Source organism: Sinocyclocheilus rhinocerous, unplaced genomic scaffold, assembly GCF_001515625.1.
Source record: "Sinocyclocheilus rhinocerous isolate Xijiao unplaced genomic scaffold, SAMN03320098_v1.1 scaffold752, whole genome shotgun sequence".
Lineage (NCBI taxonomy): Eukaryota > Metazoa > Chordata > Actinopteri > Cypriniformes > Cyprinidae > Sinocyclocheilus > Sinocyclocheilus rhinocerous.
The window spans coordinates 1,333,413-1,348,019 of record NW_015639777.1 but is presented as its reverse complement, the minus strand read 5'-3'; the positions used below and the strand labels follow the sequence as shown (position 1 = coordinate 1,348,019).

The following is a 14,607-nucleotide window of genomic DNA, read 5'->3' as shown; positions in this document are numbered from 1 at the left end:
CCTGAGTAGTATTATGTACATCATACTGCACCACAGTAATATATTTCTGATAATTTCATTAAGCTAACCCGGACTTATATTTTGACGGGTTGCCATTGTTTCTGTAGGTCTATGTAAATGATATGAAGATAGTTTTACTCCAATGAAACTGTCAAATGCTCATGAAGTGACTCTTAGAGGGAGTCAGAGCAGTTCTGGAGATGTTGTTCATGTATTTATGTCCTCATGTAGTGAGACGACAGAAGCTGAAATCACCGCGAGCGTCGCACACTTTGTATGTGTAGAAAACAAAACCGCGCGTTTGTGCCATTTACATACACAGAGACACGCAGAACATGCTGGATTCATATTTAAATAGTATTTTTGCGGCTTAATATTTACAGATACTAGTCCATATCGCGACTATTTAAGTGTACTGACCTACTTTTTATTAATTCATCCAAACTTTGACAAATTCTGTGACATTCCGCGTCATACAGTAAATTCCATTTATATGACTGGATTCCATCCACATTTTCTGCATCGCGGAAATCATAGATAATATTGAGGCGTTTTGAAACTTCAGTGTAACCTTAGTGGATTGTGATTTATTGCAAATTAACCAACGTCTGCTGCTGCCTTACCTTTGAGAGACAACTGATGCGTGACCACTGAAGCAGCTGCAGTTAGCAAGCGCTTTCGGAGTGAGAGTGAATTCCGCACTGATTGGTCGGACTCATGACTCCCAACAAATCAGATGAGCGGTGGGCGGAGACTGCTTTAGGCCACAGAGTGCTGAGTTCTGACAGGCTGCATCAGAGCCAAAGAGAGTGAATTCAGCATTGATTGGTCGGACTCGTGACTCCCAACAAATCAGAGGGGCCGGTGGGCGGAGATTGCTTTAGGCCACAGAGTGGTGAGTTCTGACAGGCTGCATCAGAGCCAAATAGCGTGTTTCAAAATTAAGCTATTTTATCGGCGAATCGGTTTTGAAAACGACCAATACCAATAATCATAAAAATGCTTAATACCGGCGCCAGGCCATAATTGGCCAGGCCGATAATCGGTCGACCCCTAATATATTACATATATTAATACACATATATTAAATTGTTTTTAGATGAGTGTGAGATCAAAGATATAGAAATGAAGATACAGGAGAGTAAGTTGAGGTACCTGAGGAGGAAAATCGCCTCTCTGGCGTCAATGTCCAGCGCAGACTTTGGTCTAAACTCTATCACATTATCTATGATACAAATACATCACAAAGAAAAGGTCTGACAAAAATCACATTATGGAAATAATGTACTACTATAAATGAAGAAAGAGAACCATGTACGCCTAAAATCTAGAAAAACAGATTAAGACCCAGTTCAGGCTATTTAATAGGTATGTAATTTTTTTGGAATTCTTTTGTAAAATTATTTTCCGTTTGATAACACCGTTAACATCTGTAAAACAGGAAGTTTAATGATTTTTTTTTCTTTCTAAAATTCTACTGTTCTGAATGAAGCCCATTTTGACAGATTAAGTTTCAACATGATGTACAGTACATGAGCGTTTCCGTTGATTCACAGTTACATAAGCTCACTCTTCTGTCATGTATTCCCCTCTGATAATATGCAATGGAGATATTAACCAGCAGCAATCGAATCCTTGAGTGTACGGATGTGTGTGTGATTTAATACTGAACGTAAATATCATTTGTACAGGAGTACATAGGCTCACACATGTGTACGTGCTTGCCGACCACACATGCACAGCATAAGCATTAAAATCCACAGGCCCTTTGAGCAGTGGTCACTATCACAATACAGTAATGTAAATCATCCTGTATGGTGATTTCTTTTAATAAAATCACTAAATGCAGTGCAATACACTTTCAGTAGTATTTTACTGTTTTTAGGTCATCGCTGATAAAAAATATCACTGGTATATTAACTACCAGTTAAAAGTTTGGATTGGAATAATTAAGATTTTATGTATAAAATACCCCTATGATGGCAAAGCTGACTTTTCAGCAGCAATTATTGTCTTTAGTCTTCAGTGCCACATGATCCTTCAGAAAACTTTCTAATATGTTGATTTGCTGCTCAACTGTGTTCTTTTTTCAGGATTTTATGATGAATAAAAAGTTCAAAAGAACTGCATTTTGTAAATATAAATATAAATTTATAAATATAATTATGAGGTCAAAATTAAAATTCAATGCAGTATCTAGAAAAAAATCTGATTGTGATTAAACAAAAAAAATGCTAAATAAATGAACAAAAACAATTTTTAAAGCTTGGCCTCCTAAACATTAGATCACTCTCACCCAAAGCAGTTATTGTAAATGAAATGACCACAGATAATAGGTTCGAGGTACTCTCCTTGACTGAAACCTGGCTTAAACCAAATGTACGGATGTGTGTGTGATTTAATACTGAACGTAAATATCATTTGTACAGGAGTACATAGGCTCACACATGTGTACGTGCTTGCCGACCACACATGCACAGCATAAGCATTAAAATCCACAGGCCCTTTGAGCAGTGGGGCAGGACGTGCTGACTCTCATGTCTGCTGCATTACCTAAAGTGAAGGACTTGCTGAGGTTTGGGCTGGCTGGGTCAGCAGGTGCCGTCTGTGCTTTCTTGGTTGTCTGAGAGGACACAGGGGCCAAATGCAGGCTGAAAACACACACACACACACACACACACACACACACACAATCAATCTTGGGCTCCTAAACATTAGATCACTCTCACCCAAAGCAGTTATTGTAAATGAAATGACCACAGATAATAGGTTCGAGGTACTCTCCTTGACTGAAACCTGGCTTAAACCAAATGGCTATATTGGACACACACACACACAATCAATAAGAGAAGACACTAGACACATTAACAGCATACAGGGCATCTCATTATAAATGTATGGATCATATTTCACCCCCAAAATTATAAGTATATATTTATTTTGCATACAGAAAAATATATATATATATATATATATATATATAAAATCTCTCCAATCTTTTGCTCTGGCTACCATGTATAGACCGCCAGGACCGTACGCTGATTTTCTAAAAGAATTTGTGGATTTCCTATTAGAACAATTGGTTAATATTGATAAAGTGCTATCTGTCGGAGAGTTCAACATTCACGTTGATATGATGCTTTAGGACTTGCATTTACAGACTTAATAAACTCTTTTGAGGTCAAGCAAAACGTCACCGGACCCACTCACTGTTTTTTGAATGACATGTTCTCCCGGCGCCTATTTATACTATAGTCGCACCGGTAGTGACGTCATGGGCTGTCGCCGGCCAACGTGTTGTTGGTGTTTTTTCAATGTATGCTTCAGACACGGGTCACGACGAGGCATTCCCCCCATAGCAACCCCTAGAGGACGCAGTTCGAAGTTCCCTTGAAAGGGAACCAGTATGTTCAGCTATAGACAGGCTCTAAAAGCTGCCAGGGCTGAGCATCTCATATTATTAACTCATCGTTATCTCTAGGTCACGTCCCAAAACCCTTCAAGCTGGCAGTTATTATGCTTCTCATTAAGCAACCACAAGATATCTGTGAAGAATTTCAGTGAGGTTTCAGGTCCCATCGTAGCACAGAAACAATTACAAATGACTTGCTTCTTGCATCAGACCAAGGCTGCATCTCATTAATAGTTTTACTTGATCTTAGTGCTGCGTTCGACACTATAGATTATGATATACTCATAGATTGATTACAAAACGATATGGGTATTAAGGGACAGGCTTTAAGAAGGTTTAGATCCTACCTGTCCGACTGTTACCACTTTGTTTATTTAAACGGGAAATCATCTCAATTAATGCCAGTAAAGCATGGAGTGCCACAAGGATCTGTCTTAGGCCTTCTGCTATTTTCAATATACATGTTGCCACTTGGTAATATTATCAGAAAATATAAATTTCCATTGTTATGCTGATGACACTCAACTATACAGTACATTTCAACAAGACCAGATGAAACTAATGAATTATCTAAGCTAACAGAGTGTGTTAAAGTGTATGACCAATACATTTCTCCAAATAAAATCAGATAAGACAGAGATATTACTTATTGGACCAAGAAACAGTACACAGAATCTCTTCACAATTTGCATCTAGAAGAATGCACTGTTACTTCCTCTACAGTCAAAAACTTGGGTGCTATATTAGACAGCAAATTGTCTTTTGAAAATCATATTTCACATGTAACAAAAACAGCATTCTTCCATTTTAGAAACATCGCCAAGCTATGTGGAGTCCTTACCAGGTCAGGAAAATATGATCATATTACCTCAAATTTACAATCTCTACACTGGCTAGTTAGTGGCTACATATTAAGATATTTATCAGTTATTACATTATGATTATATATATTCAGTGGCATAAAATGGTCTTTAAAATGACAATAGTATCGCTTATCGCAATTATTTCTGCGGCAATATATCGCACAACAAAAAGTTGTTATCGTGACAGGCCTAGTTATAACATATTGCTACTTACTTATAAGGTCCTAAATGGTTTAGCTCATGCCAACCCTGAACCAACATGCAAAGTAATGTCAACTACGTCGTAAAAACATCAAATTTTCCTTGCATTACTATAAGTTTAATCACAACTCTTAAACGCTGTTAATCGTGTTCAACATTTCTTTTTGAATACATGTAATTAACTAACTGTATGATTTTTACCATCCTAGAACCATACATTTCTGCCATATGGACATCACCTTGACATAGTCACCACTGATAAACTACTCCTAAATGTACTGTAAACTCCTAAACTTTCATTTTCTGTGAAGCTACTTTGCAACAATGTGTATTGTGAAATTATTATCATTATTATTATTATTTGTAAAAATGTAACTCTTTACTGTCACTTATGATCAATTTAATATGCCCTTGCTGAACATTAATTTCTTTCATAAAAATTAAAAAACAGTTGCGTTTTCATATTTTGGTGATATAGTGATATACATTAGGGCTGCACGATAAATAATCGCACGATATTTAATGCGCATCTCGTCAGTAAAGCCGGTTCTGTAATCAGCGGTAAATCTCTACACGTGCGTGCTTTCACGTGGAGGAGAGATGCGCATTAAATATCGTGCAATATTTATCGTGCAGCCCTAATATACATGCATACATATACATATAATATATAATAATAATAATAATATATATAATATCTCCACCAAAATTTACTGAACAAGAAAATGTAATGATCATAATCCTTCCAAATTGAAAGTCTTCCTCATTCTTTAGATATGCAGAATACTGGTCAAATAACAATGCTCTTTGTTTTGGCCCACTCAGAGCAGCTGACACCAGCTCAGAACACAATCACAGCCCAATGTCAGCGCCACCCCCCACTCACAGACTTCATCAGATCTGCTGGAGCTTATCAGTTTACTATATTCAACCAATCTGCATTGTCTTAAAACATCCACATACACAAATTAATGTCCTCATTTCCTGACCTATATTTAAACATGATCTATAACTTCTGCCAACTTTTATAAAGAATATCTCTTTGGATTTGAGACTTTAGTCTTTGCAACTTTACAGATCTTCTTTATGCACCAAGAGCTTGTAACACTCTAAAGAGAAAGGAAAAAATGAAATCGCATCATATGACCCCTTTAACAACAATAAAATAGCAAACATGTGCATAACTGCCCTGGAGTCATAAAACAAATGACACCAAAACAAATGAAACAGACGTGGTCTGTTCCCAGTGGCGGAAGTGCCAATACCACCAAGAAAGCTTTTTATAACCTGCATTTGTTGTGTTTACTAGGGTGGGACAAAGGCTTATTGTGTAAGGCATTGTGCTGAACACACAGGCAGTGTATGAAGTGTGCCATAGGGCTGTTTGCCCACTCACTGCATCAATACTAGACTGAGAGCTTCTGTGCACAAGATGATCTATAAAAACATATACAAACAGCAGACTCTTTAAGGGATTTTGGCATGGCATGGGCCACACTGTAACTCTCAACAGAACAAGGTCAGGAGCACCAAAACTGATATTTAGATATTTGTCAAATATACCTGGAAATTGGTGAGACATCATCTTGCTCTTTTTCCACAGTGATGTATGTCTCTGAAAATGCTTCCCTCCAGAACGGGTGAGATAATAAATGGTCCCAGCTTAACCTACAGATGACAGTAATATAGGAGATCCACAGATGAAGCTACAGTGCTAATGTAATGTGACAGGTTCAATGGTGTGGAAGGAATTAATGTTTTCATTGCAGGTCACATCATTCATAGTCTCTGAGCAAAAGTCTGAGACTATGAATTGCATAATTTATTTGGAATTAAAGAGCTGAAAAGATTATTTGGTGTCTATCATTGTACTGTCTAACTCATATTCATAAGTCTCCTGACTACAAGCAAGAAAAATTATTGGATTAACACTTCCTTAACTCTAAGAAGAGACTGAGTAAAATAAATATTTGACCTTTTCACAGGGTCTTTCTGAAGTAAGCCCATTACTAGGCTCTCAAACTCTGGACTGGGCTGTGAGAAAGCAGGTTCTTGAAAAGAAAAAGTATGTAATTAAATGTTTAATAAAAGGAACACTTAAAACAGTACAATATCTTTAAGTTGAGGTGTCAGACCTTTTTGTCTTAGGGGTGGAGGACCTTCATTTAAAATGAGATCAACTAGACCGGTCATACTCTCAGAGACAAAGGGTGGTTTTCCTAGGAAACAAAAAAGACAATGAGACAGAGAACTAAAATTAAAAATTAAAAATCAATCTGACCAGAAAGCATTTTGCTAAGGCAAAAGCTGTGGATTAAGATAAAATGAGTAACCTGTGAACATCTCATATAGGATGCAGCCTAAAGCCCACAGGTCACTGCAGACACTGGTGTCTGCTCCTCTCAGCACCTCAGGAGCACAATACACAGGAGAACCTGCCAGAGCAACATCTTATGACAAATCATACAAGCGCACAGTGAAAAAGCGCAAACTTACTTCATGTAAGATCTGGATCATATTAGATAGATGACTGAGAGAAAGTACTGAATTTAGCTGACCTTTAATTCTGTTCTTGATGTTTTGTGGAGAGATAATATTCTCCTTGCTGTCTCCAGCTCCCATCTCCTCTGCCATCACAAGAGAGAAGAACTCCTCCAGACTTTCTCCTTGAGCTTTGGCCAGGCAGAAATTAGAGTACTTCAGAGTTCCTGGTCCATCCAACAAAATCTGGGAATACACAGGGGCATTAGCTAGGGTTGAAAAAAATAAAACGCAAAAATTGGCATATAAACTGAACCTTTCCTCTCATGTGGCTTAGTGTTTGTTTAAATAACAAGGAGTAGTTATTTTATTTATATAGCACTTTTCTAACCTCAAGATTGCTTGTATAAACAAAACTTAAAAACAAACATCTTAAATAAAAGACAGATGCTTATACCTTTGCAGGTGTGAGATCCGAGACAACAATGCCTGAGTCGTGGATGTATTTAAGACCCTTCATCAAGTCGATGGAAAACTCTCGCACTACTTCCTCAGACAGGCACTCATCTTGAGCAACCAGCGCTGCCAGAGATCCACCTAGAAAAAAATGCAATTGCAACAAAGGTAAAACCAAACAAAATGATCAAAACATAAGCATTAAGCATTTCCATACCTAAAAAAGCAAGACGGGGGATTAAAGCAGACTTAGTACACAGATAAAAGTGTATTAAATTTTTAGGGATATCACCAGTTTTACTTTGGTATCATTGGGATACTATGTTTTATTAATATTTAAATAATAATAATTATTATTATTATATTTTGTTTTCATTTTATTTAAAGTTTTAGCCATTTTTGTTTTTGTAAATTTTATTATTTTTATTTAAAAAAAATGTTTTTTTAATTTATTAATTTTTTTACTATAATAATCCTGGATCTCACCTGTGCACATCTCCACCACCAGCCACAAATGGTTGCTAGTCTCATACCATTCATAAAAAGACACCACGTTGTCATGCTTAATGTCATGAGCAAGTCTCACCTGTGGAGATAATGTGACATTTATCAAACACAAGAGTACAGTGTGAGGCAACCTCTTTGATGTGCATGAAATATATTGCTCAAAACAAACAGCTGAACAAATATTGCGTTTACACACATGGTTTGTGAGTTCAGGTCTCTTGGATTTGTCACTGCAGATGATAGCCACGAAATGTATGCTGCCTTTACTTCTGCCCTTATAAACCACCGATCTGTTACCTCTCCCGATCTCTTCATACAAAATAAAGTTCTCCATCTATGCAGTGATGAAAACACGGACATTAAAGCCAAAACAAAACACATGCCAGTTTTGAAATTCAGTTTTTAGATGCATAAGAACCAAATAAACACACCTGCAGAGACTCGCGTGAGATCACAGGCAGTTTACTGCACTAACTACTAACAACTTCCTGACCATAAGGACACTACAAAAGTTCAATATTTCAGACACGGAGCGATTAACACCATATTTTAAACATTTCCCGGTTCTTTTGTAATATTTTAACAATATATTTGGGCTTAAATACGGCGTAATTGTCTTTTGCATAAGTTTCTTACGCGCCGGTAGAAAACTGACAAACGGAAACACAATTAGAAGCGAAACCAACTCGCATGAGGGGAAGTCACCTCAGTCATAAAATCAAACCGTTTAAAAATAGCAAGTTTAATTAAAATTGGATAATTTAATTGAATTTTTACTTAAAAACTGTATCCAAAATGTTAAGTCTGTGTATATATAAAATACCCACATGCATTTTTCTCATCTGTTTTTAACTTTGAAGTATTCATACACCCCTACTATTGGACGGTCCCTCGTTGCTAGGATACGGAAGAGGACGCATCGTTACGTTTAGGAATTGGAAACAGGTTCCACTGAGCATGCGCACCCGAATACTAACCTTATCCTGTTACATACACCTGCTTCTTTGTTTTTATTGTTGGCATATACATTTTTGCTAAATGTTTAATATTATGTAACCATTAAACATTTAGCAAAATAATAATAATAATAATGCCAACATTAAAAATAAAGAAGCAGGTGCTTTGTTGTTCAAATTAGGTTTGAATGTTATTGAATAAGTGAGGAAATTGAGGAAGGAAATAGGATATTGAATTAAATGATATATGAATTAGGATATTGAGGAAGGAACCTATGTGTGTACAGTAGACTTAAATGTTCATTAATGATTTTCTAAAAGTTTGTTTGATTTTATTCTTTTGCATTTTATTTTGTTGTATTTTGCACAACTGCGCTATGCAAAACAATCATACCAATAAACTAGGCTATTTTTAAAACTAAAATTAAATGTACACTATTTGATCATAAAGAGAATGAATAAAAAGAGGGGAAACGGTCAAATACGTCTTGTTGTCTTCAAAATGTGAAGGAGTTGCAAAAGCTCAACAGTGAGGATGGGGAGTGGCGTGACGCTCAGAAGAGAACGTGTAGCGTGTGATACCGGCTTTTCGGGGAGAGAGAGAGAGAACGTGTAGCGTGTGATACCGGCTTTTCGGGGAGAGAGAGAGAGAACGTGTAGCGTGTGATACCGGCTTTTCGGATGAGATTCTGGGCATCATAACGTCCTTAGTATTGGGAAGAGCACATCTTCTTTATTCGTCCTTCTTGCGCTCAGAGCTTCGTTGAGGTGAATTACAGATGTTCAGATCTCCTAAAAACAGAGATATCAAACTGGACAGGATCGCTGTGCTACTTTTCATACAGCAGCAGGTCTATTGAAAGGGAGCCGGGGATCACTGGCTTTGTTCTCGGATTATTACGAAATAATGTCAACTACGTCGTAAAAAGTTTGTCGGTTAAACAGCCTACCGAATATTTTGCTTTAGCTGCTTTGGAAAAAAACAGGATTGTCTTCAACGACTTTAACGACTTTTCAAGTAAACCTGCATCCCATCTGGACTATTTATTTTTGCTTAAAGGACAACATTCATCTTATGGTAAGATATCATACATCCTTATAGCTACACAAACACCCACATCGCCTTTGATAAATATGTTTAGCCAGTGCAAATGACCAACATTGTGTATTAAGGCTGCCTAATAGCCTACACCTCCTGGTTGTGTCCCAAAATCTAGTGAGCTGCCTAGCTAGACAGCTGACCGGAACTTGCCTAATGATGGCCAAACGTTCGTTTAGGGTTTTTGGCACATCCTTAAAGGGGTCATATATGATGCTTTTTTAAAGATCATTATTTTGTGTATTTTGGTGTAACAGAATATGTTGACATGCTTTAATGTTCAAAAAACACATTATTTTTCAAATACTGTACATTATTGTAGGTCCTATATGCCCCGCCTCTCTCAAACGCTTCGTTTTCTACAAAGTCCCGCCTTCCGACAAGCGCAGTCTGCTCTGATTGGCCAGCTGACCCAGTGCATTGTGATTGGCCGAACACGTGATGTAGATATGTGGGGGCGTGTTAGAACGAGCCGTTTTAGGTAGGCGTGGCAGAGTCTTAACTTTGATAAAGAATATCTCTTTGGTTTTGAGACTTTAGTCTTTGCAACTTCAGGGATCTTATCTATGCACAATCCGCTTGTAACACTCCAAAGAGAAAGGAAAACTTGAAATCGCATCATATGACCCCTTTAACTTTAGATGCTGCTTTGCTGGTCTAGGACCAGCCTGGTTTGTTGGCTCGTTTTTGGGGGACTTTTAGGGCACCTTTCAACTTGGACAGGCTGTAAGACCATCTTAAAGTCCCCCACCCCCCAAAAAAAACCTGGAGGCTGCCTTATTTTATTTATTAATTTATTTTATTTCACTCTCAATGGAGAAGCATTTATCCTATTACTTGACAAGCCAAACACTACAAACTTAAGCCAGCAACGTTTAATAAGCTCACAGTACAACCCAAGAATCCGATTACAAGAATCTAATTTCTTTCATACTTTTAAGATTTGATTTCATTCATGTTACAGCAACCCATGGTGAAACTGAGACCATACTTGACCTTTCGAGTAAATGAGTGACAAGAAGCAATATCTGTCCTCCATTTGTCTATACTTTTAAGTTCTGAGTCCAAATTTGATGTTTTTTTTAGAATACATTGAGCCTCATCAGATGGAAAACATGCACTTCTGAAACTAAAATTAGTTTTTTTTTCTAGGTAATGTAGTGGAGAAAATGACAGTGATACCCTATACAAGCAGATGGAAAAAAGTTCAAGACCCCTTGGTCCCACTATTTTGGTGATGATATCACACAAGGCATGTGCCCATCAAGAGGACAGGGTTACTGCCCATGCAAAAATAAACATGATGAAACATAAGAGGTGAAACTTTGAGGTGAAATGTTTATTTGCAAGTCAGTGATCCAAAATCATCTGATGTCATATTGTATAAATTCCACTGAATTATAATGTTGACAACTGAATATAATGAATACATAGTGTTCTGAGTCTGACTGCCATGTCTCCTAAAACATCAAGTTATTTTCACAGCTGTATCCCAAAGGTCTGCTGATGTCAGATCAGATTTAATCTATGTCACGCATGTACTAAACTTCAGAATATCAGTGCTTATGCTCTGCTCCTGTGTGCTGTGTTGCACTGAGGATCGTGTAGAAACCTGAAGTGAAACAGAAAGTGCATGATTTCTAATCCTACAGACTACATCCTTGCCGAATTTCTTCATATTGCATAATAGCATCATATGCCTGAATATAAGAATGTCTCACTTTTGTTTCATAGTCGTATGAATTGCAGACAGCTGGGTCCTCCCTAGAGACCAAGAAAGCTTATAAAGAGAGACATATGAGTGCACTCTTTCCTCCAGGGTTATTTGTTTCTGCATGTGATGAGCACGTGTGCTTGAGTTCATGCTGTAACAGCTGAGATGGTTTATTGCGCTCAGTCATATGTCCTCTCACATAGAGGTCAAGCTCTCTTTCGCTCACAATAACTATAGCTTTCTGGGTGCTTGGATTTTTGAAAATTCACACTTGAAAATATTAGATGACAAAAAAGAAGTGACTTGATCTTTTGACCTTTTTTGTATTCCTGGTGTGGGAATAGTTTCTTTGCTCTTGTCTTCTCTGACTTATTAGGTTTTTTTTTTAAACGATGATGGTATTGCTTTCATATTTTAAAGTGATTTTGAGTGACATGTACATTTGTAATGCACCAATATTCAAATTCTAGTGATTCATATGCCAATAAATACTTTTTGACCAATAACAAATGCATTTTAAATTTGACAATGTTCTGCTCTTTGGTATAAATCTATTTAAAAATGATACACAAAAATTTTTGTTTTTAAATGCTACAAGTGAATTTAGTCATCACAACAATGTGAAAAATTGATATTCATTTTGATGTTGGCTAGAAATTACATTTAACAGTGCTATTAAATATATATATATGTATGTATATGTATATGTATATATATATGTATATATGTGTGTGTGTGTGTGTGTGTTTTTTTAAATATTAACTTTAAGTGAGCGTTAGATGTTGGTAAAGGTGATCTAAAAGTAAAAATAGGGTAAATGCATGTGCAATTAAATATCCAATATTTGCAGATAACTGATAAATACAAATAAATATTATAATTTTTGCCTGATCTGTATATCAATATATCATGCATCCCTAATGTAAATGATACTGTTTGTAAGGGTTGTTTATTTATTTTTACCCATTTGTTTGTCCATTTGCAGACACATCAAATACATCATGTAAATGCATTTTCGATTTCCTGTCTTTGATTCCCGGATTACGAGACATTATAGAATTTTTCATAACCTGTTTGGTAGATAGACAGACATCTACATTTTAATAATGAGCTACTTTTTAATAATATAAGCAATGTAACTGATAGCCTAGGTAATGCCCCTGTCTGCTCAGAGCGCTTTGAGAGGTGAAAGGCCGCAGACTTGAAATGCACTCAATTGATTTTTCTTAAAGAGTTCATTCTGGATGCTCATTGTTGTCTTGATTGCCATCTCATGAAGGTCACATGTTACCTCTGAAGAAACTCTGCTCTTTCTTTTGCTCGTCGTTCTGAATCTCGAGAGAATAAAGAGAATTGAGCTTCTTGAGTCACTCAGTGTGCGCTTAGACAGACCTCCTCCACTATCTGCAATCTGTGTTTGACAGCATATGATAAGATATTGGATTTGGGTTGGTATGTGTAATCTTGTTATATCTGTGGCTTTTCAAACATCACATCATGGGTCTGTTTCAGATTTCAGCATCACAATCTGTCTGATGGTAGTTATCGTACAAATTGTATACACATCCGCACACTCGTGCACCAGACCTTGGTTTGGTGGAATGTAGTTTGTGCTTTATCAAAGCAGCTAGCTAATGTACTATAAACATTAAATGTAAGTAAGGTCATAGCAACACGGCAAAAATACAGCCACATGCTATTAATAGAGCTGACTTCCTGTTCCTGTTCCTGTTCCTTTACTTCTCAGATGATTTAAAGAGTTTTAGCAGAATACTGTTTGGGGTTAGTAAGTGTTTTTTTTTTTTAGAAACATATTATACTTGCAATCAGCAAGGATTAATTGCTAAATTGATCAAAAATGACAGTAAATATTACAAAAGATTTTATTTTATTTTGTCGTCATTTTTTATTCTTTTTATTCATGAAAAAGACTTTAAGAAATTTAAATGTATCTCTATTTCCACAAAAAAATAATAAGCAGTACAACTGTTTTCAACATTGATTATAATGAGAAATGTTTCTTGAGCACCAAATTGGCATATTAGAATGATAAAATGAAATTCTGAAAGATCATGAGACACTGAAGACTTTTAAAATATTAAATATATACTGCAAAAACATTTTGTTTTTTGTAATAATATTTCACAGTATTACTGTTTCTACTTTTAACATAAATTTTTAATGGTAGTCTACATGAGATCATCCTGGTTTTGCATTTGCATTTTTTTTTCATATGTTGTTTTAAAATTGTTGCATTTGTCTTATAGGGTCTTTGGATTTCTAAGATGTTTTGACACATTTTGGAAACATAATAATCAGTTATTCTGGGTAAATAATCTATAGTCAACACTTATCTTTCTATAATTCCTTTAATTACACAGATAAAACTAAAGAGAGACTTCAGAGGGACATTCACAGATGATAATAGATCAGTTAGATCTTTGAGACCTTAGAAATGCATGCTGAATAAAACAGGAATTTGTTTAGTCAAGTTTCCAACTGAGGTCCCTTACAGTGGTCTCCTAGCAACCGTAATCCAATCGGAATTTTTTTTTCCCTTTAATAACACAAGGCCTCCTCATGTTTACATTGTCTGTCCTGTTAAGAATGAGTGAAACAAGCCCAGATCTGTCTTAAATAGACTAGATGAGCTGTTGCTTCTATCTAATGAGCTTTATTCACGTTTCCCAAAAATCCGCTTTTGTGTTGAAGCTCTGCTTCTCTGTCGATTCTTTCCCAATCACAGAAATTAGCTAACACAGAGTTCATGCCATCCTCTCTCTCTCTCTGAACGGTTGGGAAATACAAGGCCTGAATGGAAGCCAACAAAGGCTTGAGGAGGAGAGCTGAACTTTGCAAATATTTTCCACATCATTTGCTTGTTGAACCAGCATGCTTGGGAATCTGAGTGACAAAAT

General features: G+C 36.4%; 1 protein-coding gene across 1 annotated transcript in view; it reads right to left on the bottom strand.

Annotated features, from left to right (window-relative positions):
• The window catches only part of ulk4 (unc-51 like kinase 4), a 234,135-nt gene extending 225,570 nt beyond the window's left edge, over positions 1-8,565 (bottom strand). The window contains exons 1-11 of the mRNA XM_016567664.1: positions 8,352-8,565; positions 8,117-8,254; positions 7,900-7,999; positions 7,415-7,554; positions 7,035-7,203; positions 6,810-6,911; positions 6,612-6,695; positions 6,452-6,527; positions 6,040-6,144; positions 2,554-2,651; positions 1,156-1,225 (exon numbers count right to left, since the gene is read on the bottom strand). Coding sequence (XP_016423150.1) covers positions 1,156-1,225; positions 2,554-2,651; positions 6,040-6,144; positions 6,452-6,527; positions 6,612-6,695; positions 6,810-6,911; positions 7,035-7,203; positions 7,415-7,554; positions 7,900-7,999; positions 8,117-8,254 — 1,082 coding nt within the window. The 5' untranslated portion in view covers positions 8,352-8,565. The remainder of the gene's footprint in view (positions 1-1,155; positions 1,226-2,553; positions 2,652-6,039; positions 6,145-6,451; positions 6,528-6,611; positions 6,696-6,809; positions 6,912-7,034; positions 7,204-7,414; positions 7,555-7,899; positions 8,000-8,116; positions 8,255-8,351) is intronic.
• Between the last annotated feature and the right edge of the window lie 6,042 nt (positions 8,566-14,607).